This window comes from Diadema antillarum, unplaced genomic scaffold (assembly GCF_040938485.1).
Source record: "Diadema antillarum isolate AM-2024a unplaced genomic scaffold, OU_Dant_1.0 seq00000464_RagTag, whole genome shotgun sequence".
NCBI lineage: Eukaryota > Metazoa > Echinodermata > Echinoidea > Diadematoida > Diadematidae > Diadema > Diadema antillarum.
This window is the reverse complement of record NW_027271435.1, coordinates 84452-98798: the sequence shown is the minus strand read 5'-3', so window position 1 is coordinate 98798 and position 14347 is coordinate 84452. Positions and strand designations below refer to the sequence as shown.

At 38.7% G+C, this 14347-nt stretch overlaps 2 protein-coding genes across 2 annotated transcripts in view; one reads left to right on the top strand and one right to left on the bottom strand.

Annotated features, from left to right (window-relative positions):
* Positions 1 to 14347, top strand: part of LOC139733249 (kalirin-like) — a gene marked incomplete at its 3' end in the record, with an annotated part of 136719 nt that overhangs the window by 39503 nt on the left and 82869 nt on the right. The window contains exons 4-6 of the mRNA XM_071644089.1: positions 10104 to 10194; positions 11624 to 11725; positions 12508 to 12621. Coding sequence (XP_071500190.1) covers positions 10104 to 10194; positions 11624 to 11725; positions 12508 to 12621 — 307 coding nt within the window. The remainder of the gene's footprint in view (positions 1 to 10103; positions 10195 to 11623; positions 11726 to 12507; positions 12622 to 14347) is intronic.
* LOC139733248 (uncharacterized) lies at positions 742 to 5689 on the bottom strand. The gene is made up of 5 exons (XM_071644088.1): positions 5488 to 5689; positions 3360 to 3660; positions 2687 to 2955; positions 1999 to 2321; positions 742 to 1737 (listed from the first exon to the last, which is right to left on the bottom strand). The coding sequence occupies exons 1-5, from the start codon at positions 5687 to 5689 to the stop codon at positions 742 to 744; spliced, it is 2091 nt and encodes a 696-aa protein (XP_071500189.1).

The following is a 14347-nucleotide window of genomic DNA, read 5'->3' as shown; positions in this document are numbered from 1 at the left end:
AAAATAGAAAGATAATTGACAAGTACCATTTCTTTCTTTGTTTGTCATGCTACATTACTGAACATCCGATTTTCAACATGTTTCTCTATGACAATAAAATAATCAAGAGAGTCTTGGTCCCAGAAAGCTCACAATGTATGGCACTATTTGCATGAGAAAGTTCACAATCGAGCATTTGAACACACAAAGTACTGTACATAAACGGTAAAGGCAGAACTGAAAAGTGATGGGAGATGGATAGATTCACTACTCCAGAGCATTGGATGGTTTCATGTGATATATTCTACATGAATAAAAAAGGGTATGTCAACAATAATACAATAGCTACATTTAATAATAGAAAACAAAATAAGTTTGTAACGACAAATGTCACTCAGCAGATAATCTTCCACCGAAATGAAGACCTTGCAAGTGCTTCTTGCTCAATGCTATTATTCTTCATTTTGTGAGGATTAAATATCCAGTCGAGTAAAATATAAGAAGAAAAACTGGGAATGAAGCCTCTCAATTCCAAAAGCGAGAAAGAGAAAGAACCAAAAAAAAAAAAAAATAGATGCTGCAAAAAGAAAAGGCAAGTCTTGGTGGCAATGTATCACGTACAAATAGCAGCCTGTGCTTCAGCTTGTGCAAGCTTGTTAACAAAACGAGTGTACTGCAACATAATTACTGAAACAGTTATGTATGAACAAAGTTCCATATCTGACAACACAAGACTTCACTGACATAACCCTCTGATACCAACTACTCTGGGGCTGGACAGACCACATCCCTCGTCTCTGGACTACAAAACTCTCTGATGTAGTCATACAAGTACTGCTTGCGGCTAGCATCAAGACCACCAGGCTGGATGACAGGGGGGAGTGTGGTAGCAGGAGATGTACGAGCAAGGTCAAACATCTGTTCAGCACTTTCGGCACTTTCCTTGAAGAACATCCTACCACAATTCTCTTCAGAAACTCTGAAGTGGTAGTAGGATTTCACGCGAGGAAACCGCCTGAAGTGCCTACCCAGATGGTTGGCCCAGTCGTACACCGGCACGAACACATCTCCTCGCTCATTGCCAACAAGCTGGGCGATGTTGATGCCAGTCGCAGTTGACTCTTCCACAACATCAACGATATACTGCAGGCAGGAGACTGGTGTCTTCCTGTACTTCTGTTTGAGGAGTCCAAAACACCAGTCAGGGGCAAACTTGGTATGCCCAACAGGGAGAAATGACAGCGACACAGACTTGTGCAGCTTAGCATACACACGCCAGCACAGATATTGCAGCATGGTATTGTTTTTGTTCTGTCCAGGGCAATTGTCAGCATTCAACTGGACGTGCTGCTCTCCGCATCCATAGTTCTCTAGAAAATGGTGTACATAGCTTACAACCACATTGACGCCCTTGCCACAACTCACGCCCTCGTCTGCCAAGTAATTGACCTGTGCTGGCAAGCCTTCTGCTGTGGCCCCGAAGATATGGCACTTCCTCGGAGTCCTAAAGTAGATCGGACCAGGCTGTTGGGGATGAGCTGGAAAGTGCACTTGTTGAGCGAAGTCAAAGGAGTAATGGAAAGTCACCGGCCTGGAGTTGGGTTCGTTTCTTTCGAGCTTGTTGATGTCATGTTCTTTAGAGACCACCTTGGATGCTTTACAGGCAGCATTGTACGCATCCCGCTCCGTCTTAGCCTGCAGAAGATGTAGCTCCTGCTGACGAAGAGCTTCTGTCTTTTGCTCCTCTGGAACATTGACCTGTAAAGAAGAAGAAGAAATTCACTAAGAACATTACAATGCGATTACAAATGAAGAGTAGAAAGGATAATTACATTTCCTGTGTATGTTACAATTATGTACATGTGCAGTGTTATAAGCATTTCACTAATTGAGAAGGATTTTTCAATAATTTGTTTCCATTTGAAGATTATGTATACTCTGTTCATGTTAATCTTGTCATTAATATCAAACACATTCATGAAAATCAATATTTCTAAACAAAGAAATATATAAATATACCTGCTTTGTGATAAGACTGTTGTTCTGCTGACAAGTCCAGCAGAGGTCTGTCGCAGGCTTTGCCACCACAACGTAGGGGAGGAGGTCGTTCCAAAGCTTCCGGAATGTTGAGTAGGCAATGGCATGGTCAGGTAGCGAGGCCTTGTACAGCCGCCAGAGCTTGGCTTTGGTCACATGGGACGGCAGGAGCTTTACATCAGACGACTTGATGCCGGGAATTCTTCCAGGCAGGAGAATGCAGTTTTCTGCTGCATAATTCAGGATGAACTGAACCACACCCTGGACCTGTGCCAGCTTGAGCAGCTTCTTGCCCCTTCTTCCACCTGAAAGACAATAAAAATAAGTACAAGAACTTAAATTCACATCGGGTCTGTCATGCCACATTATTAGAGCATGATACCTTTCTTTTAATGGTAATGATAATAACATATTCCAATAAAATAATGATATCTATTTTTCATGCATCTTTTGTTTCATTATGCGTGCTAAAAAAAATAATCAAACCTTAGCATTCTGTAACATTTTCTTCCTTGACACTCATAGCATTCTGTAACATTTTCTTCCTTGACACTCATAAAAACTAAATAACTTTTTCTGCAAGTTCTTATTTCATTTTTTTAATTTATTTTTTTTCTTTCAAATTTACATAGTATGTTAGAAAGCACAGATTAGAATTGAAGATCTATACCTGACTTTTTCCGCCGTGGCACCAGACCGTGGGTGTTGTACCAAGCCTTGACATTGGTAAATTTCTCCGGCCCGATCTCCATCAGGTAGAAGAAGGAGTAACGGCAAATCCTTCTGTGCCCGTAGCTAAAGCTTCTCATTCTTGTGTGCTTCCTTTCTTTCCGCTTCGACTTCTTGCCTTGGGTGGCTTCACCATCATTTAAAGATGATGAAATGACGCCCAGTAGAAGGAGATCTTTCTCGAATTCCGTAAGTTCTTTGATGGAATACCTGGAGCATGGTTAGAAAGACAAATTGCAAAACAACAAAATAAATTTCAACATCCTTTTGTATCACTCTCTTAAAGCTATGGTTATCCATCTTCATTATAAAAACCAAAGTATGATAAATAAAGCAATGTTCTGAAAGGTAGATTAAAGATAATGATAATGTTCTAGCGAGGCAATAGGCCCTACAGTTTTGGCAGATAGCTCTGGAAGTCAGTATACAAAGTATCTTTGTCCATCTTCCTTTCTAAATTGAGTAGATGTCAGAAAGATAGAAACATGATGCATTTAAATGGCAAGAATGTCTGGGAAGGTGCATGTACATGTAGTACTGCAAGTCTGCAAGCACACAAAAGTACAAAAGTTCAAAAATATCATCACTTCATCTCAAGAATAAAAAAAAAATACCTTATGGCATCTTGCTCGGCCTGAGAAAACTGCTCAATGCAGCGTCTTCCATTGAACAGAGTGCAGCTGCATTTGTTCTTCCTCTCCTTCAGTGGCTCAAGGTCGATGTCCGCATCTTTGGCTCGTTCTGTTGCAGCACGTGCCTCCTCTTCGACATCATCAACCTTGTCAGCGCCCCCTTCCTCGTCACTGCTTAAGTCCATTGGCTCATCAGCTGACCCATCACTGCTTGATCCCGATGAAAATTCAGGCCTGGATGACGGACCAGCGCCTTCATCATCAGACTCCTCATCATCAGAATCTGTTCCAAATAATTGAAATAGGAAAGAGAGAGATCAAAAATTAATATATCATCAAATCTAATAGCCATATCTGAACTGATCAAATAATAAATAAGTTGTGAATTCACTATTTGTCATTTAATGCATCCAAAGTTTCTTAATAAATCTAAATGCAAGTTACACATTTTTTAAAACATTGCTTAGCTCTACATAGCAATACAAACAGAGTAAAATAATGTAACAACAAAATAAGTGGTATCACTGAACTACACGGAAGAAAACACTAAGAAGCAAATGGCAGGTCTTTGAACATCATACTATGTGCAATTCTTTTTGCAAAAATAAGTAACATCTCTTAATATTTCAACCACACAAATAAAGGTCCCCAATGGCTCAAAGAGTGAATGCCAGTGGCGCATGATGTACACATCAATGCAGCATAGACAAACTAGAGTAGTACGGTAGTGCAACAATAGATTACCCAATACACCATCATTCCTACATTTTGACTTATTTTGACGTAAAAAAAAAACACGTAAAATAGGCCCCACCACTGCGTGTCCGTACTAATAAGTGTATGGCGACTCGCCTGTTTAAACTTGTGAATTCAGCCCTACCGTGTAGCTTTCATCAGGAGATAAGCACAGTGGTGGGGTTTTCTTCCACAGTATATTCGATAGATTAATACTCCTAAATGCAGCCCCATCTCCCACCACGTGAGACTGATACAGCGGTGGGGCAGATTTCCATGGCATCGTATCTTTCGTCCTCCCTTTCTCCTTTTTTTTTTCCTTTGGTCTTCAACTTTTTATTCTCGGAAGGACTCCCCATTGTCCCTCGACTAATCTAATGGCCAATTTAACCATAAATACAACCCTACCTAACCCTAAAGTTTCTAAACCTAACCTTGCTTGCTAACGCACATGTGTACGCACACTGCCGTGGGGCCTTCTTCAGGAATTTGCCCTTTTTTTTTCATTTGTCTGATGGGCTTTATTCACGTCCCAGATGAACGTAAAGATTCCTGCATACCCTACCTGTGACTACAATTTCGTACACAAATTGTACAAGTACAATAATAACATGTTAACTTAGATATGAATATAACTTATGGAAATAGACACATTAGAACCACACAGTTTTGTGATTCCCTAACGTTAGAGTAGCAACTACCACGTGAAATTTTAATTACAAAGAAGAGAGATATATCAAACAATTTACTAATACTAGGCCACCGTTGAATACAGTTCCGTACACGCGGATCATTGGTAACTCTTCCTAACTTCCATACCTTTGAAGGACAATTTGTTTCGTATCCGTACAATTGTAAAATTTTTACCGTAACTTCAGTTGTAGAAGCATGCCATGCCCACGGTAAGTAAATTTTGGTTACGCCTACTTTTGTAGATCAACTTAACGTGAGCAAAAGTTAGATGTCTAACTGGCAATTTTTGAGTGGACCGTATTTAACTTGATCGATGTGTACCGGTACCTGTTAGTGTTACAGGTCTGCCAGATGGCTCTAACGCTACAATGTAAATTACTTCTTAATCACTAGCTTTACAAGATTGTTATACGTTTGAAGTGTTTACAAATCCCTTAACGTTATGCTTTGTCCAGCTCAGTCTAACTGTTGTTGCATAGAACACACGTTACCGTAGTAGATTCTTAGCAGGGCCTCGACTCACGAGATCTGTGAAATTTCGCTCGTGTAAACCTCACACGTAATTTACGCGTTTATGGCTACAGAATCTTATTTCTGTTCACGTAGTTTAAAGACAAAGTAAATCTACATAGAAACTGTCATTACAGTGGGCAAACAAACAAACAAACGAACGGAGGCCTACCTGAGTCGGTGGCAGAATCATCGGAAGCTGCGGTGGAAGCAGCTCCTTTCGTCCGAGCGCCGGAGGTTTCGGGAGTTGTGCTCGAAGCAAAGTAGTCCGACAAGACGTCAGCCAAACCCGACATATCCATGCCACACGCTGTCGCTTCATTTACCATAGCTGCGACTGTCTTGTCGCTCAAATCCTGTTTCTTTCGCGACATTTTGAAGTCATTTGATGTAGTACACAGTCAGAAAAACTCTCAAAATAGTGAAAAGAAAGTCTGAAAGATGACGAACAGGCAACAGTAAAACACGTGCAGGGATCGAAGAGACGAAGCGAGCTCGAGAGATCAGCAGGTAAACAACGATGCATTACGTCATACCTATTGATTGGCGAATGAGATGCCGTGATTTCGAACACGTGGGTAGCAACAGCCTTTTGTTTACGGTGTGATTGACACTTTGACATAAATAACGTCATCTTCAGGCGAAGTTTTCATTGGTTGCTTGATATAGGACGTCCCCCATATCTCCTTATTTGGGTCAGACACGCTTTCCTCGTTTATTTGATACCAAACTCGCCGGGGATGCACTCAGAAAAATGAACTTCTCGCGGGGAACAAAATGTGATATTTTCGGCGATTTTCTGTAATTTAGCTTCATTGTCTCAACTATTGAAGTGGACCCAATATTGTATTCATCATTTTGAAAATTATTTTAAAATATTTCCTGATCACGAATCAAATCTAACTTTTGGGAGAACAATCTTGAATGGATGTTTAATTGGATCATGTAAAAATCTCAAGTTAGCCCCTTAGGTCGAAATTTGGTCTTCGGAGGCCTGTACAGAGAAATGGAATTTGCCGAGAAGCGTCGGGTTTTGCTGTAGCGGGTCACATATTATATATGTATATATATGGGATATATTTTTTTTTTGCATCTGAACACCCTGTAGAGCTTGTAGGGCCCTAAAGTGGGCCATGGACCCTGAAAATGCTTCACATTGTTAATAGTATGCACTGTGTGACAGTACATTGTACATTCATTAACATGTTAAAGACTTTAAAAAAATCTCTTATTCAGCATGCTAAATGTTCAAGTTGTAGAACACCCTTATACAGGTTGATTAAAAACAACAACTCATGAATTCATAGAATACCAGTAGTGAGATACAGTATGAATATATAGATATGATGGTAGATATAGGCAGGTAGAGAAAAAGAAAGAGAAAGATAGAGAGAGGAGAGAGATAGACAGAAGGATATGTAAAAAGAGAAAGATTTTTATGAGATATGAAATAGATTCAAACGGAGAGAAAAAAACAGGAGACTCCATAAAATGGTGAACTGTGCAGAAAAGTAGAGCTCCCAAGTTTCCCTGATTCTGCCAGAGACTTCCTGAAACCTGAATATTTCATCATGTCTCGAGAGGAGAACATGAAAATCTCCCCAGATTGGGAAATATATTTTGCCAATTGAGATGCATTTTACATCTCCCAGCCTGCTCTCTAGAATCTTCCCAATTATGATGAGTGAATGTTCGCAACCCTGGATGAGGGAAGAAAATGAAACAAGAGGAAGAGAATGTAGTCATGTGAGAATGATAGCGACAGAGTCTGAATAATTCAGATAACTTGGTTGAGAAGAAAAAGGAAAAGAATCCATGAGGCATTGATGAAATATTATTAAGAAGAAAGGAGGCAGACACCATCACACCTCCACGTTGCCGCGGCAATGATACCGGTATTCCTCCCGCATCCCCTATGACAGCATCTCGGGAGATCTCCTTTACATGAACGTGTTGATCTATCTGTCTGTCCCTTCTATAGTTTCCGCAAACTACAACGCCACTCGCTCCTCTAAGATGACTTTTTATGAATCGAGAATTAAAGACTGAAGGGAACTGAAAGTGATTGAAAAAATGCAGACAAGAAGTAGGAGAGTTATGGTATTTAAAGGTGCACAGTATGTTTTCTCAGAAATGTGATACCAGTGACTGCTATGTTGGAAGAGATGAAGATAGTTGACAAAGAGTTGGAGGAGGAGGAAAGAGCACAGAGGATGGAGAAATAGGATGGAAACGGTGTGTGATGCCGAGAAGCAAAACATAATGACTTCAGGGAAGAAACTTGTAGTTAATAGACAAGTGAAGAAATCTAGCCAAAATGTGGGAGAAGAAAGGAATGTATTGATGGAGAGGAGGTTAGCCGTCAAGAATGCAGTACATGTTACAGATGAAGGCCTTGTGAGTGAAAAACTTTGGCACTCTGGTTTATAGAATAAGTGTTTTTGTCGTCCTGTGAAGAGCGGGAATAACGTCGAGCACCCAGCGTGAAGAACCAGCATGAATGTAACAAAGATACCTCTGTGATGTGAAGTTCATGTTCAGCTACCATGGGGAGAACAGAATCTGTTGATTTTGGACCAAGGAACTGGCTACTATTAGTATCCTCTTTGTAGAGGAAAGCTGGTGTAAATGCACCACCCTGAGTTTGACATACCAGCGAAAAATGTGAAGAAATCTGACAAATCAAAGAAGTCATAAAGTTCATAACGATAGATGTTATGAAAATATCAAAGTCAGTGGGTCTTAGCAGGATGTCCCACGTGAAATCCTCAAAGTGCTTTGAACAGGCACTCCATCCCTTGACTGCTACACTTATATCAAATTGTCATGTTCAATTCAGATGAAAATTTGAGTGAAACTGATAAGAAATGCAGATTAGATGTGGTATGTTAGTGTTCAGCACAATGAATTTATTTCAGGGAAAACAATACCTTCCCTGACTTCGTAAATAATCACGTAATGCTGATACATTTCCAATCTTTTCTTGAAATTCTGGATATCTGCACATTATTACATTTAATTTGACATCATCATTGTGTTAAAGTTGACTTTAATTTTGTGCATTTTTTATGCATAATATTTTGGTTATTGCTTTTAGAAATATGAGAAACCATGTAACTGGAACCCAGTTCAAATTCAACACACTGAAAAACAATGAAACTCCTTTCCTTATAACAAGCCCTCAAGCATATTGAACCCAAACAGAATAATTTTTACTTACTTTATTTTTTCTTTCGGGCATTACATGAAGTATGAAATATTCATGGCACGTTGTCATAATTAAGAGTATCTGGCATTTTGCGTGTATCATGATGATCTCTTACTCACATGTATGGAATTGTATAAGTAACAAAGGAAGTTGCACAAACTTGCTAGGAACCTAGACTATGTCTCAGCAAAAAGGTTGTGCAGAATTTGTATGTTACATTTGATCAGCATACATTTGTAATCGCCATTCATCATTTTGGATGAAAATCAAAACATTCAGCAGCACAAGATACTGGCTCTATTGAACAAATAGCACACATTCCGACGTGTGACCCCATTGTGTCATAGTTTTGAGAAAAGGAATGAAATAGAGAAAGAGAGTGGGAAATAGATAGACAGTCAGACAGACAGACAGACAGACAGACAGACAGACAGAGAATAATCTGATCCAGTATGATTTTGTCAGTGTACGAAGATATTCATGTTAAGGTACCATTGATTTTCCAGGTGTTAGCCCTCATCTGGCTTGGAGATCAGTCGGCAGGATTTCTACCACTGAAAATGAATGTAGTATGGCTCATTGTACACCAAGTTTCTCTGCTTCAAGGGAAGCAGTTGAAATGAGCATAAGTATTTTTTGTCCCATGCGTCAGATTCTGTTGAGCAGTTGTCACAGATGCATTGAAATTTCTCGATTTTGTATCTGTATTTGTTGGAAGGACATGGTTGAACAAAGATATGGTCACAGAGTGGTTGACGAGTATTTATTTCGTGATTTTTTATTTTCATTTCATTCATAAAAAATACTCTGCCAGTACTCCCACGTATGGCCACATATTCTCAAAGTAAACAAAAGTGCCAGCATCATTGTGCCAGTATTTGATCTGTTCCTGATATATACTTTGTATATATTTCATGTATATAAATAGCTCACAGTTCATGCAAGACTGGGTGATGATTTTTTTTTTTTGCCCTGTAAACGTAGAAGAATGCATGCAATATGGAGAAAATTAACTCTACGTTGTTATTTTTGTTTGTTTGTGGCAATTTGATGTATTTGTCACAAACATGGTATGTTTGAAAATACCAGAAAAAGAAAGTCAAGGAAGCCATCAAGTAATTTCTAATCAAATTGCCTTTACACAGTCTTACTCGTATTTCTTTCTACTGAGAGATAGGTAGATAGATAGATAGATAGATAGATAGGTAGACAGACAGATAGATAGATAGATAGATAGATAGATGGATAGATAGATACATGTAGATAGTGGAGGGGGAAGGGATAAAGTTTGAAGGTATAGAATGCTCATTTAAAAGCTACATGTATGTCATTATTCATAATTGTGCAACAAATATGAAAGATGGGAGCAATAATGAAAATGAACTACACGATTGATTGTGATGAGGATAATGATAGTGAAAATTGTTATGATTGTGATGATAATAGCAATATGATTTAAATAATTGATAATAATGATTTTACCGCATTATTATCATCAGCATTGTGATCATATTATTTTTTTGTTTTGTTTTCTTGTTATTTTTTCATGCATCTCTTTGTTTTCCCCGTCTCCTCTGCAGTGATGATGCCCGAGACCTTGGTTTTACTGTCATCATAGACATGAGAGGATCGACATGGTCCAACATCAAGCCAGTCTTGAAGGCTCTCCAGGTGAGAACGCACCTCTCAGAGATGCCAACTGCTGCTTTTTGGCGGTATTTTGAACTCTTTCATTTTATACCAAAAGTACTGCCGGTTTCACAGAAACTTCTGTTTTTTCCAAAATTGCATTACTAAACAGGTCTAATGCAGGAAAGGTAAAAACAGTGTTTTTGCTCAAAAAATATGCCTTTTCAACCTGCAGAATCCCTGCTGTTGGTATTTATAGAAAACAACAACAGCAGCAGCTTGTCTTTTTTTTTTTTTGGTCAGCCCTTTCGTGTTCAGAAATAACAATCAGAATGAAATCAATGACATGATACTAACCCAAGCTTTTCATCATTGCAGCCAGTGATCATCAGCAGGATGAATCCACTAGGCCATATTATTGTTGCCATGGAAATGACAAAAAGATCAGTAGACGAATGACATTTACATGTAGCAGATATATGCTTCCGCCATTGTGGAGATTTTTGCCTGTGTATTTTTTTTTTCTTTCGCAGATGTCAATTCATGTTTATCTCATCAGCCAAGTCATTAAAGCCAACTTTTCATTTTAAAACATGCATTCATTCAGAGACAGACTGTCTGAAAATTTGTCCTGAATAGTTCCCTGTCGGAGAATTTCAATATGAACTTTGGTACCCTTCCCCTCCCCCCCCCCAAAGAAAAAAAAACCATACCCAGACAATGACAACATAAGTTCAAATTTCCCCTGAAATTCACTGATATAGAAGAAGATGTGGTCAGCAATGTACAATATACTGAATTATTAGTTCTGTCCTTCATCTACACTAAAGTTATGTCAGTTATCTGATTTGATTTGCCCAAATTATGGTCTTGTGATAAAATGTGTCTTAAATTTGTCCTGATATGGATGCTACAATATCTTTTTTAAAGAAAAGAAAATATGTAAAATGTCTTTTGATGATATAATAGCATACATTTACACATTATTTTCATTTCCACACATTTGGGATGTCAACTGATTTTTTATTATTACTATCATTTCTTTTTAAATATATTGCCTTTAAGGGACATGAATGCAAAGTGTAGCATCTTCAGAATTTGAAATTTCTGACTTTCCCTTCCTCAAAAGGGATCAAATTTATTTCTTATGCTGTTGCTGCGATCCTCAACTGAGAAGCCAACCAATTGCTGAATTGTCATCCAAGTCCCAATTTGGGAAGTGTACTACTCCCAAAATATGTGTCATATACCAGTTCACAAACTGAGTTTGATTGTTTCAAAATCTTAAAGCTTTACATGGATAGACTTAGAGAGTGAAATGGGTACGCATCAGCTAATCACAGCTTGTGGAGGGATATAACCAGATGCCTCTGTTCTATAGGTCATGTTAAAGTTTCAGGCATTACATACCCTGTTTACATTTTAAATTTGTGCCTTAATGCCATCTTCTGTGTACCTCTTTCTTTCTCAGGAGTGCATACCAGACAGCATCTACATGGTGTACATCATCAAACCAGAGAAGTTCTGGCAGAAGCAGCGAACTAGCCTCGGCAGCTCCAAGCTGAAGTTTGAGGTAACATCAACTCTTAACACACCTAGTTTGCCATTTCTTTTATATCTATATCTGCACAGTCTGATCTCAGTTATCTGCCCCTTCCTTATAATCTCTGTATTATCCAGACGTGGGCTTTCTTTACAGTTTTCTTCTTGTTTTCTGCATTTCCAGTGCCAAATCTCTGATGATTGCACACTTTACATTCCTGTGATTGATTTGTTGGTGAAATTTTAACAACTCTGCAAAGTTGGTACTCAGAATTTTTAGTTCAGTCATGTGTACTTCAAGAGATGGTGGCATTTGATACTGCGCTAGTCCACAGACAATGCACTGCAGATCTAGAGGTCCTATTCCATGAGTGTACACGTCAGACACAAGAAGAATGTTGATGATGTAAGCATGATTATTTTTTAATGCTGATGCGGATGAATCACAACATTCAGATTTTATGATGACATGTTATGCTGGAGCAAGAGCTCATAACTCCACCTCTGTCCAAGTGAAAACTTGAGCACTCTTGGCATTGTTCATAACAAGTTGAATGCCTGCAGTCTGGCAAACAACTCTGTCCTTAGTCCAGTGCCTAAAGATTGGTGTATGTTTAAAAAATCTGATGAAAATGGATTTTTTTGCAAATATATCAGTGGTACTGCATTGAATTATATTCAATGGTAGTTTATCTTCTATCCAAGGTTAATGCAATAACCCCACAGTAAAAAGCAAATACTGAGTACTTTGATTGAACAATGTCACAGATAGTTACTCCTCTCTTAATTTTTTTTTTTAATCATTTAATGAAGACGACAATGATATCTGCTGAAAACCTGGTGAAAGTGGTTGATCCCTCCCAGCTGACTGTGGACATGGAGGGCATGCTACACTACGACCACGAGGAGTGGCTCCAGCTCAGACTGGTGAGGAGGGAATGGGAGTCGGTTGCCATAGCAATGGGATCGCATCACATAACAGTATCAGAAAAGAATATGTGTGTAACAGCAATAATATATCATGCAAGATGTATATATTGTAAGTGTATGTTTGGCTGATGTAATATACTTATCATCTTGGCCGGGTTATTAGGCCGGTTTGCTCCATTGCACGTAGTTGTTATTAAAAAAAAACAAAACCCACCAACAACAACTCACCGGAAGAATTTCAGGAATTTGAGTGCACTTCGTTTGTGAGTAACCACAAGATTTTAGGCAAGTGATATACCAGTAATGACTCAATAGCAATTAAGGTACAAATAGCTTGTGAGACAGAATGCAATGTCCACCAGTCATATGTAATGAGTTTCTATAGAAAGCCAAAATTAACTATTTTCTTTTTATTGTCCCCCCTCCCCCCCCCCCCCCAACCATTCCAGATCAAAGATCGCTCTATTGGGTTGTTTTCAACTAGACATTAATGTGATTTTATGATGTCTATTAAAAAGGGATGTGTTTACTCCCAGACGGGGACTGTTACATTTCCTGCATACTTGACCACAATGTCACAGAGGTGTGACAAACTGACCTTAAGATGGCAGTAATCTTGATGCTAATGACTCATCAAGCTCACAAAAGGAGAACTTTGTTTAGTCTAATTCCAAGACTGATGTCAACAAGTTCGAGAAGGCAATTACAAGTGTTACAGTCCATATTTCTAACAAACGCAAACAGAAAAACTGACCAGAAATGAATATTATTTATTAGTGGAAAATTGAGCAAAGAAAATTCCCGATGGAATCCCATTTTCTTTGCTCAATTTTCCACTAATAAATTATAGTCCATATTTTTGATAAAATCAAAACTGCATTCATTTTGTCCCAAATTTTCTTGGCATCCTGTTATTTAGTTAGTTCACAATTCTTGCCTCAGTCTTTCTATGGGTGCCTCTCCATCCGTATTGCTTGACCATGTAAAAAGTAGAAATTGGCTCAGAAGAACATATATCTCTGTCTTGAAGTGAGACTAGACATGGAACAGCAGTCATGTATTCTTAGACAACTCTTTCGGATTACTCAACACTTCCCCATTGTCCACACCCCTTCAGAGCCAGACACCACTTTTCTTTTGTCATCCCATGCTCATTATTCGCTTGAGTGCATTTAATTGTTTGAGGCCTGGTCCATCCATGCTTTGTAGTAAACAAGGGCTGTTTTTTTTTTTTTTTTTTTTTTTTTGGGGGGGGGGGAATCTTTTAGCTCCTTGGTCTCAAACTTTGGATTGTTTGACTCATTGAACTTTCAAGTGGCATGGACAATTGGGAGAATCGTCACCTTTTATGACAGTGTGGAGGAAGAAGGAGGCGGGTGTTTACAAATCAAAATGTGTAAAAAAAAATAGCAGAAAACACACCTGATGTTGGTCGATGGGTTGACATTGAAGCTTTTAGCACAATTGCCCTCCTTTGGCCTGGCTTGCTCTTAGGTAAATCTTGTAAAATGTGGAAAAGAAAGTACAGGCAACGAAATGATTCATCACTTGCCAGATTCCTTTATTTAACATGTTTAGCTCATGTCGAGACGTTCTTGAATATTTCGTGCAACTTATAGTTACCTTGGTATTATACAATTGCTAGAATTTGTAGTGTTTGATATGCTCTATCTCTTCAAGTAAATTATGAAGGGAAATTATGAAGATATGATCGCGCACATAG

Excerpts from the sequence above, each read along its gene's own strand:
- LOC139733248 (XM_071644088.1), bottom strand. The coding sequence starts at position 5,689 with ATGTCGCGAAAGAAACAGGATTTGAGCGACAAGACAGTCGCAGCTATG. Across the intron at positions 2,956-3,359 it reads GCCGAGCAAGATGCCATAAG|GTATTCCATCAAAGAACTTA; the intron begins GTATTTTTTTTT and ends ACCATGCTCCAG. Across the intron at positions 2,322-2,686 it reads GCCACGGCGGAAAAAGTCAG|GTGGAAGAAGGGGCAAGAAG; the intron begins GTATAGATCTTC and ends ATTGTCTTTCAG.